The 13,862-nt window shown below is 41.3% G+C and overlaps 1 protein-coding gene across 1 annotated transcript in view; it reads left to right on the top strand.

The window, feature by feature from the left end:
- Positions 1-1,844: 1,844 nt before the first annotated feature.
- The window catches only part of TBCA (tubulin folding cofactor A), a 33,358-nt gene continuing 21,340 nt past the window's right edge, over positions 1,845-13,862 (top strand). The window contains exon 1 of the mRNA XM_082497644.1: positions 1,845-1,962. Within this exon, the coding sequence (XP_082353770.1) occupies positions 1,910-1,962 (53 nt within the window). The 5' untranslated portion in view covers positions 1,845-1,909. The remainder of the gene's footprint in view (positions 1,963-13,862) is intronic.

The raw sequence follows: 13,862 nt of genomic DNA, 5'->3' as shown, positions 1-13,862 counted from the left end.
GAATGCTGCTCTCCTTCCTCCTCCTCCTCCTGCACGGGTGATGGCAAGTTCGCATATCAAACACAAAACACATCTGTGAACTTGTTTCTAGGTCATAGTCATTCATGGGATTATGCAGGCTGTTCATTTTGAGACCTGCATCTCCCGGCAGAGACAACCTGCTGAGCCATGGCTGTGTTTGGGCTGGCCTGGCAGGCAGGTACCCAGGGAGACTTGCTGGTCTCTGTAACAGGGGTCATGTTCGTCCTCCTCTGCGGACAAGACACAACTCTGTGGATTCAGGCGATCTTGGCCCTTCCTATGCCATGTCTGAATGGGGCCCGATGGTGCCAGCCACACTCCCATGGCTGCTGGCTAGCGACCTGTAGCTGGCAGGTCACCAAAAGCAACCTGACATCCTCCCTTGCAGTCAGCTTTTCTCAAGAGATATTAGTCTCTGGACGTGTCACGAGTCAGGGCAAGCGACTAACACTGGATGAACGGATGTGGGGGAAAAGATAAAGCCTCTGGAGACCTTCCTGAACTGCACTCCACTGAAACTATACTTATCTTTCCTATTCAATGAAGCTATTATTTTTTTCTTTCTTGTTGATGGAAATGTGCGTTCAGGGGAAGTTCTTTCAAACACATACCCAAAGTGATTTTTTTTCTAGAATTTGACCCTTTAAATGGTTAGCCTCAACTAAGTATAATCATGAAGGAAAACAGCCCTTAAACCATTGGTCAGTTATAATAACTCTAGGACTGAGCTGCCAGTGCTCATGTCGCCTCTTTCTTTGTTTCTACCACTCACTTGACACTAAGGGGGGGACAGACAGGTTCTTTTAGAGATCCTTGGCAGAATGATGACAGCACTATATTGTAGTTACAATTAAAGCTTTATTTTCTTAACAGGATTTTATGATTAGTATAGCATAGAATTTATGATTAGAACAGCACAGGATTTCTACAAGCAGAATCAGTGTAACAGTGCAATTTATAAGTAGTGTAACACAGAATTTTATAACACAATTTAACTTACGGTTTCTAGTCACCTGGACCTTGCGCAGATCGGGTTGGGTCTTAATACATGGCTGTATCAATATAGCAATCATAATCTAGCCTCAAAAACCATGTAAAAGAAAACGAGCCGCTCCCTCAGTCCTTGGAGGAAGCAGACGATGGCGGAGGCTTCCCTGGCCACCGGGGGGTCATGTTCTCACTGTCCGGCAGCAGTTCTGGTCCGAGTCCCCTTAGGACTTGCAACTGCTTGGTTTTACTGACAGTGCTCTGGGTGCTGTGACACTTGTCCCTGTTCTGTGGTGGGGTCATCAACACCACCAGGTTGGCCTGGGACCTTCAAGGCCAGCAAGGAAGGGAGTGATCGGCCTGGCACCCAGGAACCTGGAGGCCGGTAGGGAGGGGAAGCAGAAATCTGTTTGGTTTGTGTACTCGGTGCACAGGGCCTTCAGGGCCTGATGATGAGGAGAAAAGAAATGAACGTGTGACCCACTGGGTCCCAGAGAATGGCCGCTCGCCTTATAAAATGGTGTTAGTTACGCTAACTGCATTACCAGGGTGGGGAGCAGGAGGTACTGGTCACACCCCAGCCCTTGACACCACCACGGTACGACTCACCCCACCTCAGAACAACCCCCACTGCTGCTGCTGCGGGCGGATGCGCACTTTTCTCCCCCTTGTGCGCTGACGCACAAACACCCGCCGCCTGACGGGGCGACCCGGCCGCTGCGGGGGCTGTGCCGCCTGACAGCCCGGACGCCTCCACTGGGCGGGGGAGCGCGGGGCCCCGCCCCCGCTCTCGGTGGTGCCGCCCAGGGTGGTGGCTTGGCGCATGCGCGGGGTCGTGCCGCGCAGTCGCCGCGCCGCCCTGTCCGCTACGCACCTGCGTCGCTCCCCCGCCAGCCCTGCTATGGCCGACCCGCGCTTGAGGCAGATCAAGATCAAAACCGGCGTCGTGAGGCGGTGAGTGCGCCCGGGACGGGGGGGAGGCGCTGTGGCTCCCGTCCCGCCACCCGGGGAGTCAGGCGCGGGCCTTGTCCCTTGGGAGCCGTTGCGAGTGGCGGAGGGTGGGCTGGGCCCTGCTGCGAGCTCTGAGGGCAGCCCCCGCCGCCCGCAACGGGGAGGGGGCCCTGCCGGGCCGGGCGGAGGAGCAGCTGCCGGCGGGGCTTCGTGCGTCGCCGGCCGTGCCTGCTGCGGGGCCGGGGAGCACTGGGTGGGGCTGCGGGGGTGTGCCGGAGGGTGGCCCTGGCCCAAGTTCTGCCATGGCTGCCGGCATCTTCCCCTCACGCACCGGCCTCAGGAACAGGCCTTTCTTTCCTGAGACGACGGTTAAACTGGGATTTTGTTCTGTTTCCTTAGTGATTTTCAGAGCCAAGGGGAGTCACGCTGCCCCGTCAGCTACAGGGCAGTCTCGCCGGATACCTTCATGCCGAGGCATGAAGTCTTCCCTGTTTTGTCAAAGCAACTGTTAAATGGGTTATTTTCTGATTCAAAAGTTCACGCTGCAAAACCGGTGGTAAACTCATCACCTGAGTCTCGATTATGCCTAGTTCTAACACAGTCTTAATTTTAAAGAAAAGTTGCAGTTTATCTGTCTGAATTCATCTTATTATGACTGTAAAAGCAAGGGTTTGATGTTAAGTATTTGGTCACAGTGGGGTTTATTAAGGGTATACTCTATAAAGGCTGCTCTGGCTCATGCAGAGACAGGAATTAGTATGTGTGCCAGATCAGGATGTTAAATAGTCCAGTTTCATATAATCAACTTCGTATTATGACATCTAATTTCACTTAGGAAGAGACTTAACAGTAAGATGGGCACAGTTTCTAATACTTGATTAGCTGTGTAAGATTAGACTTGAAGACTAGAAAAGTAAAATGGATACTGATTTATCGGTCTGTTTATGCTAAGTAAAGGCACTTTTGAGTTCCTAGGCTCCAAATGGGGAGCAGTTCTCAAGTACTGCTGTGAGCAAGAAGTTGATTATAGGCTTTTAAGGTCCTGTTTCCTGTCACTATGCAGGACATGCAAATCATGAATTTTTAAGCTAGAAATCTTTAGTGCTGTCTTATTGAGGGGCTTGGTGACTGCCTTTTGCTTTGAGTCGCTTTCATGGCCTATGTTATGGTTACTGGCTTTGCTGGACAGGAACATTTTAAATGTCTTCTGTTCATTTTGAAGTGGATGGTGTTTTGTGCTGGTTTTTATAGGCAAAGTATTCTAAGGTATAGGGAAATAAGAATTACTTTGGTTAACATTTTGTTAGTCTGTGTTATTTTTGTTTGCTAGAAGTGTAATTTATTTGTCTTGTGATTTTGGAGAAAGCTGTTGTATCTAATAAGACATAATTTTGCTATTGTAGAATTTGTAATTTGTAGAAGTTTCACTACTGGCTTATTGCTGCTGTTTGATATTTTTACTGAGAGAACTATGTGGTAATACTGAATAGCATTTCAGGTGACCATTGCTTAATGACAAGTCATCACAAAAGTTACCTGAACAAGCTTTTTCCTCATGTTCATAGATTGGGAAACAGTGAAGGGGGACTGCCTGGATGCAGTCCTGAGTAATGTGCTGTAGGCAATCCTGCTTTAGCAGAGGAGTTGGACTAGATGATCTCTAGAGGTCCCTTCCAACTCTGAAACTGTGTGATTCCGTGAAAGTCTTTACCAGGCAATGAACAACTGTGTGGAGACCCCAGCAGAGCTGGTGCAGGCCTGCATGTTCACATGGTGAATGCTGTACCATGTGGCTATGTCCCCTTGGACCTCAGAGTGGCCTAATGATGCCAGCATGGTTATGCAGGTAACTGTGTGTGGAGCTAGCTCAATGTCTGTATGCCACTGTACATAGTGCTTCTAACTCTGAGATTAGCTTGCATGTGCTTTTTCTCCCTGTTTCTGCTTCTGCAGTTTAAGTGAGTCTGGGAGAGCTGAGAACAAGACATTAAAATTTAATAGTGTCTTCTTGTCCTGTGTAAGCAATTTCTTTACTGCTTAGTGTGGTTCTTCTGTTTGTTTACTTGGTTTATGGAAATCCATCGATGCTGGTTTTGATTTTGTTCCAAGCTTGTTGCATCCAAGTTACCAGAGTAGGTTGCTTAAATTCCGACTGGGTATTAGTTCAGTTACAGTGATACTAACACAGTTCAAATTGTATACAGTCAAAAATAACATATGGAAGGTTTCTATTAGCACTCTTTCCCTGGTTATACTTGCCTTTTTGCTGTCCCTCTGGCTCCTCAGGCCACTGGCTCGATTTGGTAGTGGGGATGGGAGAAGTTCAATCAAGTCATCAGCATTCTAAGTCCATTGTTGAGAGGAGTATGATGTTGATTGTTTTGTACTTTTCAGAGTCTGCATATAGAAATGTATGTAAAAAAATCCACATCTTAGTTTTTCTTCATTGTTTTGCACCCCACGTTTTATCTGAATTTACTGCATATGGTGTGTTTCACATGTGTTGAATAGTTTTTCCTTGTTATCATAAAACTGGTTTTATCCGTCTCTCAGGGTTGCATTCCTTTAACCAATATTTGACCAATATTGGTGAGTTGCTTATAGCACCAGGACATTTCAGCATCTTCCTGCGCCTGTGTTTTCAAGGGGTCTGCTATCATCCCATGTGCCTGCTCTCTTAAGATTTGGTCTTTATGCTACTTTTTTTATTCTAAGTCAGAGATAGCTCATTTTTGTTAGTAACAAAAATCAATACAATAGTGATACCACATGATTTCACAAAGCTGAGCAAAAATTAAAACAAAGCAGGTAATTGTCTCCTAGTCAGAATAGCCTTTATAGTTAAACAAGTTAAAAAAACAAAACAAAAAAACCACCAACCAAACCAAAACCAAAACAAAACTCTAGGCTGGCTGAGACATGTCCAGGCAAAGTCTGACTATTCCTGAGAACTATTTTGTGAGCCTAATACAAATCCTGTGGCCTCTTGAAAACAATGCTTAATAAATTACAGTATGTTTCAGGGGTAATTAGAGGTGGGCATTCCTCTGAGCTGAAACAGTTGCCACTTTTGACAGGAGAGGACTTGGTGTTGGTCCACAATGGCTTAAGCTAATCTAAAGCTGAGGGGCTGTGTTACAGCCTCCTCCTTTGTGCCCTGCACAAGGACTTAGGTGTCCCCCATCTGTATATTTCAGGGAGCTGTTCCACTGAAAAATAACCAGGACTGGGGAAAAAAAAAGTTATTTTGAGGTATGAGGCCTGAGGCCTGGACCAGCTCACCCCACAACTGTATACATTTCAGGGCTAGGATAAAGAAAGGGATGAAGGCATTTGGGGAAATAATACAAATGCAGTCAACAGGATTCAGTTTTCCTTTTGGAGAATGACTGTGTGAATAAGCAAGTAAACTTAGCTTGTGTTTGTTGTGTGGTAACAATATGCACATCTACAGTTACTCTGCAAGTGAAGGTAACTTAAAAAAAAAAGAGAGAGAAAAGGAATGTTATCTTACACTGCCTGCAGAGATGATATAGCAGCAGCTCCCACTTCTGTAACAGTTGCACGTAGATACCAGAAGAGGTATGACTCTGTCACATTCCACCCTTCCCTCTCCAATTAGAAGCCTAGTTATGTACTCTCTACTACAGTAAGCATGCATGTGACTTGAGTCAACTTATGAAAATTTGCCCTCTGATTCTGGACTAGAACAACTGTATAAGTATTTATTCCTAGTGTGTGAGAAGACTCACACAGAGACTTATTAAACATGCCATCAAGTGACTGACTTAACACTTCAGTTAATTTTCCTTAGTTTTTTCCGTGTTTGCAGTTTAGAAAACTACATCCAATTTAGCCTGTAATACTGATTTTCAAGCGTATTCAATGCTCAGGCTATAAAAGTATATAAAAAAAGATAAGGGTCAAGAACCATTAGGATGTATTGAACTTTTTCGACGTTTCATTTGTCTTTTTAATCATCTGCTGTAGCACATTCTTTTCTCTCATTAGTTACCTAACTCCTCACTTTTTTTTTCAAACTAAGACAAAAGCGGCTTTTCTGCTTTGGGATTTATTTTTTTTTTTAGCTGTATATCATAAATTCTTTGTGCCCCTCTCAAGAGACTATATAGTGTAGGTTGTGGGTACTTTACTTGCCTTCATATTTCTTACATTGCTATGTATGAGTGTAAGAAATTTAAACTAGGAATGGGAAGAACCTTTTGCTTTTTTTGACCAGTCTGATAGCTAGGCTCTTGGTGATTGCATACATTCATTAGTTTGCCATTCAAACAAAAAAAAAAGTAGATTTGATGAGCATGAGTAATAATGTTTGCTGTATTTGTGGCTTATGTCCTAACAAGCAATACTTCTGGTTTAATCATTTCAAAATAGTCTTGTTCTCAGTAAATCCAAACTTAGACAACCTGCTGGATAGTAAGTGAATTGATTAGAAAAAAAAAAACTTTTAAAAAATATCTTATTCCCATTTCAGATTGGCAATGATTTTAAAAACTACTGCAAACAAAGTAAGTTGGGTCATGTGAAAATAGCACTGACATTTGCCCATAGTTTCCATCTGATTAAGTGGAAGTGACACCAGTAGATTAGAATGAGACTAAGACAATTCACATTGCAATTGTGTTAGTTTAACTTTAACAATCTTTTAACACTCTTGTTTAAATGTGGCTGACATACCATAATTACAAATCTACAAGCCTTGATTATAGAATTTTACATCATGAACCTATGGGGAAAGTGTATTGATTTTTGTGAAGCAGCTCCTTTTTAAAACCACCTTTCTGAAACTATGGAATCTTCCTAAGATTGTTCTTTTGCCTGTTGCACTGGTGTTGATAGCTTTTTGTCTGTGTAAAATATTATCATACTGCCAAGCAGATTATGCTGTGCTTTGGGTTTTGTTTAATTATTTTTTTCTCCAGCCACAGAAAAGTTCTGCAAGTTACACAAAACTGTTGGTCTATCTTTAAATAGAAATTTAAATCATTCTTTTAAATTGAATTGTTTTACTGGTGAGTTCAGGATACATTTTGTGCAAGTGAAGTATGAAGTATTGCAGAGAATGCAGACATTCCTTTTGCTGTATGGTGACTCTGTTGCCAGTTCAAGCACAAGACTAGTTCATTTTCTTTGTTACTCAAGGAGTTTGCTATTTCTGGTGTAAATCACAATTTTTCTCAATCTTCTGTCCACCATACGCATTATGGTTGCTTTCTTGCTTCTTTCCCATTAGCCATAGGCACTAGCTCTGATTGCTAGTATTAATATATTGATAGGAAACCCATGTCTCCTTTCTTTATTCTCATTATACTTATTAGATTGTATGCAACAACTGCTTGTTAGCTCAATTAGTGGGAAGGGCTAGGATATCTTATATTAGAGGTATTGAGGAATGACATGCAAAGCTGCTCAGTTATACTGAGTCAGCATGATAAAGCGTTTTAATGTGTTTACACTGCACATCCAAGAGCTCAGGGAGTGAGGAGGCTGAATATATTGCATGCATTGTTGGATACAAGCAGACCTCATCCAAATTAAATAACCCTTCTCAGAGAGCGAGCACTGTGCATCTGTTGTCTAGGGTTGCCACCAGCTCAGTTCTGGAGTCTTAAATTTGGGTTCACTGCTAACCAAGTGTGGTTGTTGTGGTCCAGAGCTAATTAGATATGTCTTAAGTATTTTCCGTAGTAATCCTGGCATCAGGATCAGATACAGAAAGTCCCAAGTTGGCCCTCTATTTGAAAGCTGCTTCAGTCTTTTAGACTTACTTAGTCTCTGCCCCACATAAAAACTGCTTTATGTGAACTGTCTGAGAAAAGAGTGCACCTGTATTTACATAGTGCTGTCTGAGTTAACATCTGTGGCATACTGTCACGCCCCACTCAGAAAAGGAGGGAAGTAACTCTGATTCGCAAGTCCCCAGTGGTGTGGACTAAGGTGAGACAACTCTCAAGGTCTATACAAAAGTATTTAATAGAGTCCCACACACACCTGTCCCCCACACACCCATCCCCCAGACCTGGATGAATCCTGTGTTATTCAGACAAGTTTTCTTGCCTGAGTCACACAAGGGATAAGCAAGTGTTAGCCATAACACTTATTTGAGCACAAGGTTTATCCAGACTCCACGTTATCCACCCCTACTATACCCCAATCTGACTGTAGCTGTATTTCAAGGTACTTGCAAGTGTTTGAGACATTCCTCAGTGAGGCTCAGAAGGGCTCCTTCTCTCAGTCTTTGTTTCAGGGAGTGTTTCTTACACATGTAGTCACCAACCCAGATAGTTGAAGGTTAATTGCAAGTTGACTCTGGTCTCCAGAAACAAAACGACTTTGTTCCTATTTCCCTGTGTTTTTCAATGTGTGCTTTCTTTTGAACTTCAGGAATACCAAATAGTACCCACACATATCTAAAAAGCTGTGAGAAGAGCACAGTGGTTGCTGTGAAAATTGCATAGTGTGGTGTTGGTTTTGTAAATGGTTTTGATTTAATTTGTTTTACCTCTTGAGCAGACCTGAACACTGGTTCCTCTTTAGAAGTATCTCACAAATTTAAATTGGTAATGGTCAGATCTTTAACAGATTACCTCCTTTGAATTCCCCCATCCCCATTACCTTGTCTGAAAAAAAAAAAAAAAAAAATAAAAGCCTCTAGTGAAATGCATGATTCTGGCATCTCATTCTTTGTGTGTTTACAATTATCTTCTGTCCCCTGAGGCAAAACTGTCTTGTGCATGTCCATAGTAATCTATTGATGTCATCATTTTAATTGGCAAAACTGTTGCACACCAGGTTTATCACTGCAGGTGTCAGTAGTGATGCTATATTAAGGAGGAAGGAATATTTTTTTTATTTGGGCAAGAATATATGCAAAACTGTGGCTTTGCAACTTTAAATTCTTTAAGCAGTCTTTCAAAAGTTTGGAAATACAGGAGTTACAGTTGGTTGGCAACCCTAACTTCATGCCATTATGCATACATGTAGTACTGTTTTCTTGGTTTTGATTGTACATACTTTTTCCATGGCATTCTTACTAATGGCTTGGAGCCATGTATTCTCCTATATGGATAAAACAGTTACAAATAATCATTTTATGTGCTGAATTAGAATGTGGATCTATGGTAAAACTAAAAAATTATATTAAATTTATGGTAGTGGTTTGTATACAGAAGACAAGTTGCAAATGCATTAACAGCTATAATCCATCCTGGCTTGACTTTGATTTAAGTATTATTAGATTATATGTATCTTATAGGTGGAAATCTCATTCAGGATCAGGAGGTCCACCATATTTTCTTTAAACTGTATTAAGTTTCTTTCCGGCTGTATTGTGAATGGCCTATGCACATAATATGACTGTAGTTCTATTTAATTTTTCTTGTTACTGTAACACTTCTAATTGGTTATCTCCAGTTGCAGTGAGGGGGCAACAAGGGGAGGAAGCAGATTCTATGCCTTTTCTCAAAAAAAAAAAAAAGTCTTGACTGAAGATGACTGGGTTATAGAGGGGAGATCTACGGTAACCCCAATTGTTGCCACAACAGAGGCCTCATTTCTTGTTTGTCCTTCTCTAGAAGCAAAGTTCTCAGGCTTCTTAGTGTTTACAACTTCCAGCTTCTGTCCCATTCCATTTCGTCCCATTCTCTTCTGGAATTTTTGCCACTACAGAGCCTCTTCAGGATGGGCTGATAAACTTGTCACTTGTCTCCAACTCATGTCTTCAGCCCATCAGAAATGTTCTTCCAGCTGTTTTGATGGCATAGCCCTTCTCTTCTTTGCCCCAGACCGTCCAAGTTGCTTCTTACAGTACCTCAGCAAAATCTTCATCCCCAGCCAGCATCTTCTGCCTTTTGGGTAGTCCATAACTTAAGAGCTTTCATCCTGGTTGCATTTGCTGGATGCTGCCATTCCCTTGCTCCCCATCCATGCTCCCACTGACTGCTGGCACTCAGGAATGCCCAAGCCAGGCAGACTTTCTCAGTGGAGCAGAAGGGGAACTTCAGTTGTTGCTATGGCAAGGACTTTAACAAATCTGTAGGAATGTATTGCAAGAGCTCGGAAATAACTGCATTGAGAGTCAAGGACATAATGTGAAGCCCTGGAGATTCAGAGAAATCTCTAGTAACGGAGATCCTATAAAAATCTTAAAACAAAGTAATTTTTAACTTGAAATAATTTTCTGACTTCAAAAAAACCCTGTAACTGATTTTCATAGTCTTCACAGTAGTAATCTCTGACAAAAGCCAAGCTTGTGAAGTTAACCTGAATTGTCATGGTAACTCAATTCTGTAAGCTGTAGGTGCAGGAGGGGCTAAAAATGATGCATATACTTGTGTGTGGTTACATCTTGGCTCTTAAAAGAGAAAGTTTATCTTTGATGTTTTTATCACTATCAAGAAAATGAACGCATGAACTTGAGGTTCTGTCCAAATCAGAAAGTAGTTGCTCATGGCTAAGAAAACATGGCAGATTGTGATAACTGTGTCAAGTATCATATTTCTTTCCTCCTTCCTTGACTTTTCCTCATAGGCCCTAGTCTGTAATGTGTGTGTGCTTATGGAGCATTAGTGAACCCAAGAAGTGCATAAGTAGTTTCCACATTTGGAACTTGGTATTTTAAGCTCTGCAGGTAATGATTAGCACAGTACCAGTGTTACTTCAGTTATTGAATTACTCGTGTTATAATTGTGCATAGTGTTAATATATGGAATTTATTATACTATAACAAAAAAAATAAGCTGTACCCTGTACAGTAACACTGTTACGGATTTTTAGGTTTGAACTAAGTCAGCATAGATATTCCATTATCTAGTCAATACATGCTGTCAGCTTTAGGCTTTGTGTGTGTCCAGGCTGAATCCATGGCATATTAGCATATACCATGGTTAATAGTAACATTAGTTTTGAAGAGATGCGTGTCCTTTCAATAGTGAAGCTGTTCAGTAGCAAAATTGAGAAATTCCCTCTCGTCTTCTTCAGAGTTCCACTGAGCTTGCTCAGTCCAGTCAGGGAAGTGTTTCTTGTGTTGATTTTTCTAATGCTGGAGAGCAGTCTTTATTTGGTAGCTTAAGCACATAGGTGTCATTCTAGCTCTTGTAGAACCTGATTTGTTGGCAATTGCTGGAGGTCAGGGGAACATATCAAGAGAAGTAGAGCGTGCTTGCTCTGTCCTTGTACCATTTTCCCATTTTTATTCTAGGCTTCCAATAGTAGTTCCTGCCTGTGACTGTGGCTCAGGAAGGTGGAATTTTTGTCTACCTAGTACAGAGGAACTTAATTTCATTATACATTTGGTAAACTCATGATATGCATACTTTTTTATTCTGTCAACATTCAGATAAACTGTGTGCTCTTCTTATGATCAGAGAAGTAGATCTGCTTTCTACTGCTAATGATGCAACTACAGGAGATGATGCAGATGTTGACGTATAATGACTAGGGTAGGAACAGATATATACCTTTGGGAGTGAGAAAGGAGGAGGATTTGGAGCTTGCTCAGCAGCAGCCGGAAGTTCAAACAGTCTAAATCACTTGCAACTCTGCACCCTAAACAGACTAGGAGTGAAGTCCCTTGAGAAATCAGTGTCATCCTAAATTCAGAGGTCTCATTTCCCTCTCCCCCTCTCTGGTTCTCTGGTCTCTGATGCTAGTCAAACCTTTTGCTGAGCTTGCTCAATTTGCTTAACCCAGGAGAAAAACTGTCAGCTTTTTTTTTTTTGTGTGTGTGTGTGTGTGTCTTACTGTGTTAATTTCCTGCTGTTTTGGTGAACTGAATTGGCTGGTGGAGAGATTGTTTGAGCGTTAGTGCTGGCAGAGATGTATGCTGGGGTGGTCAGGGGAAGCAGACCTCTGTTAGCAGTGGTCATCTTTTGACTGTCTTGAACCATCTTGTGTTACTTTGCTCTTCAGCTTGGGGGACTGAAGTGGGGGAGAGAAAGTGAGTAGAAGAAAATAGATGAGGAAGTAAGTCATAATGGTACAGAAAAGGTCATTAAGGAGCCACTTTTTTTCTTCTAACTCAAGATTCTGTCAAGCCCTTTGAGCTCTTCTGGGTTTATCTGCAGCTTTAAAGTAATAAAACTTTTTTACACAGAACATGCAAATTGTGGAATTGATTGTTAATGATGTGAAAGTCAAACGTGTAAAGGATTTTAAAAGGGCAGCGGCCACAGCCAGGAGCTGACCTGTTGTCTGTTAAACACTGATGGTTTAGTTTTGTTCCTCAGTGTTAAGTCCTTAAGTTGATTTTTAGAGGCAGGTATACCACAGGAAATGTTACTTTAGACTTGATTTGTTTTGGTTATACTCTCTCCCTCACAGTGAACTACTGGCTGGCACTGGAGACAAGGTCCAGAACAATTGGATCTTATGTTTCTTCTTTCATTTTGAAAGACTGGCAGAAGCTAGTAAAATACTTTTTTAGTTTGTTTGTTTTGATTATTTTTTTCTCTGTTTCTGGGGGTGTAGGCTTCTGCTTCAGGGTCCATGAAAAATAACTAAGGAAAGCAAGCTGCTTGTCAGTAGACTTAAGCCAGATATGTAGGAGTCTTCACTTCCATTGGACATTTACGTGGAGTTCTGAAGGCTAAAAAGAGCTATTATAAATAAGAGGCTTGAAATATGAAAACGAGCTAATGTTAGCTGTATGCAGCTGTTTATCAGTTTTGACTTATTTAACTTTGGGTGTCAAAGGAGAGGAAGGACAAGAATTTTTGGTCAGCAGATTTATTTTAAAAGTGGGAAGACAATAGGAAAATTTCAGTCAACAATTGGTACCTTAATTATGTACCAGGTGCCTCTAATCAAAAGCTCTTAGATACTTCCTGATATTCCATGGAACTGTAACACTTGCTAGAAAGCATAATGTAATAAAATATATTAAATATATTAAAAAATGAAACTTCCTTACGGATTTTGCATTTTTTTAACATTTGATGCAACTGCAAAATATATTATCCCATTAATTTGGCTTGTGGCCATCTCTTTATTCAAACTTTTAAATAGCTTACTCTTTATAGCTATTTTGCTTTTTTTAAAAAAAGTCATTATTATCTTAAAATTTGAGGCCTTATTTTGAAACTTCAGGATAAAGACTGAAGTGTGAAGAAAAAACTTTATGGCCAAAGGGCATACTGAATGCATGTAGAAAATAAAAAGAACAGGTCCATGTTGGCTTTGAATGTTTGGATCTTTTGTAGACTTCTTGAGCAAGACTGAACTTGAGAAGATTTCTCTATCTGCTTCTCAAAGACTTTACTGCATCTTGTAGGTGGTGTATGAATCACCTGTATCGCTTTCAGAACAGATTAACCCTACAGCTACATTTTATGTTATAAAACTATGGGCAGTGGTTTGCAAGTGTAATTTAGAGGAAGAGTCTTGGCCCATTTAGGAACTTGTGGCTATTAGGTATACAGTAAAAAATGAAGCCCTTGTTTTATTGGGCTGTGACATCTTGGTTTGATCATAAGAATATCTTTAAGCCTTCCAAATAATATTTTCCTAACTTATGGCACAAGAAAGCACACAACCTCGTAATGTCACATAGATGTTTAAGACATTCCTATGGTTGTCTGTGAATTCTGGCAGGTGTTAACTCTGTATGTCAGGAAGGAGGGAAAGCCATAGCAAACATACTGGCCAAAATCCTTGGAGTGAATGGTAGGTGTGTGTGTGTTTGGCAAATATAACTTCTGAAAAATTATACCAGTACAAACTATCAGCAGATGAAAACCATAGGACACTTGAACTGGCTCGGAGGATCTCTTGAGCATTCATATTAATAGGTCGAGTTGTTTCATTAATAAATTGTCAGAAATATGGAGTCCAAATAAATTTCTAAAGCAGTCTTTTCAGGAATTTGAGAAATCCACTGCCCCTTT

The sequence above is a fragment of the Vanellus vanellus genome, assembly GCF_965231255.1.
Source record: "Vanellus vanellus genome assembly, chromosome: Z".
In the NCBI taxonomy this organism is placed as follows: Eukaryota; Metazoa; Chordata; class Aves; order Charadriiformes; family Charadriidae; genus Vanellus; species Vanellus vanellus.
This window is presented reverse-complemented; position numbering and strand designations above follow the sequence as displayed.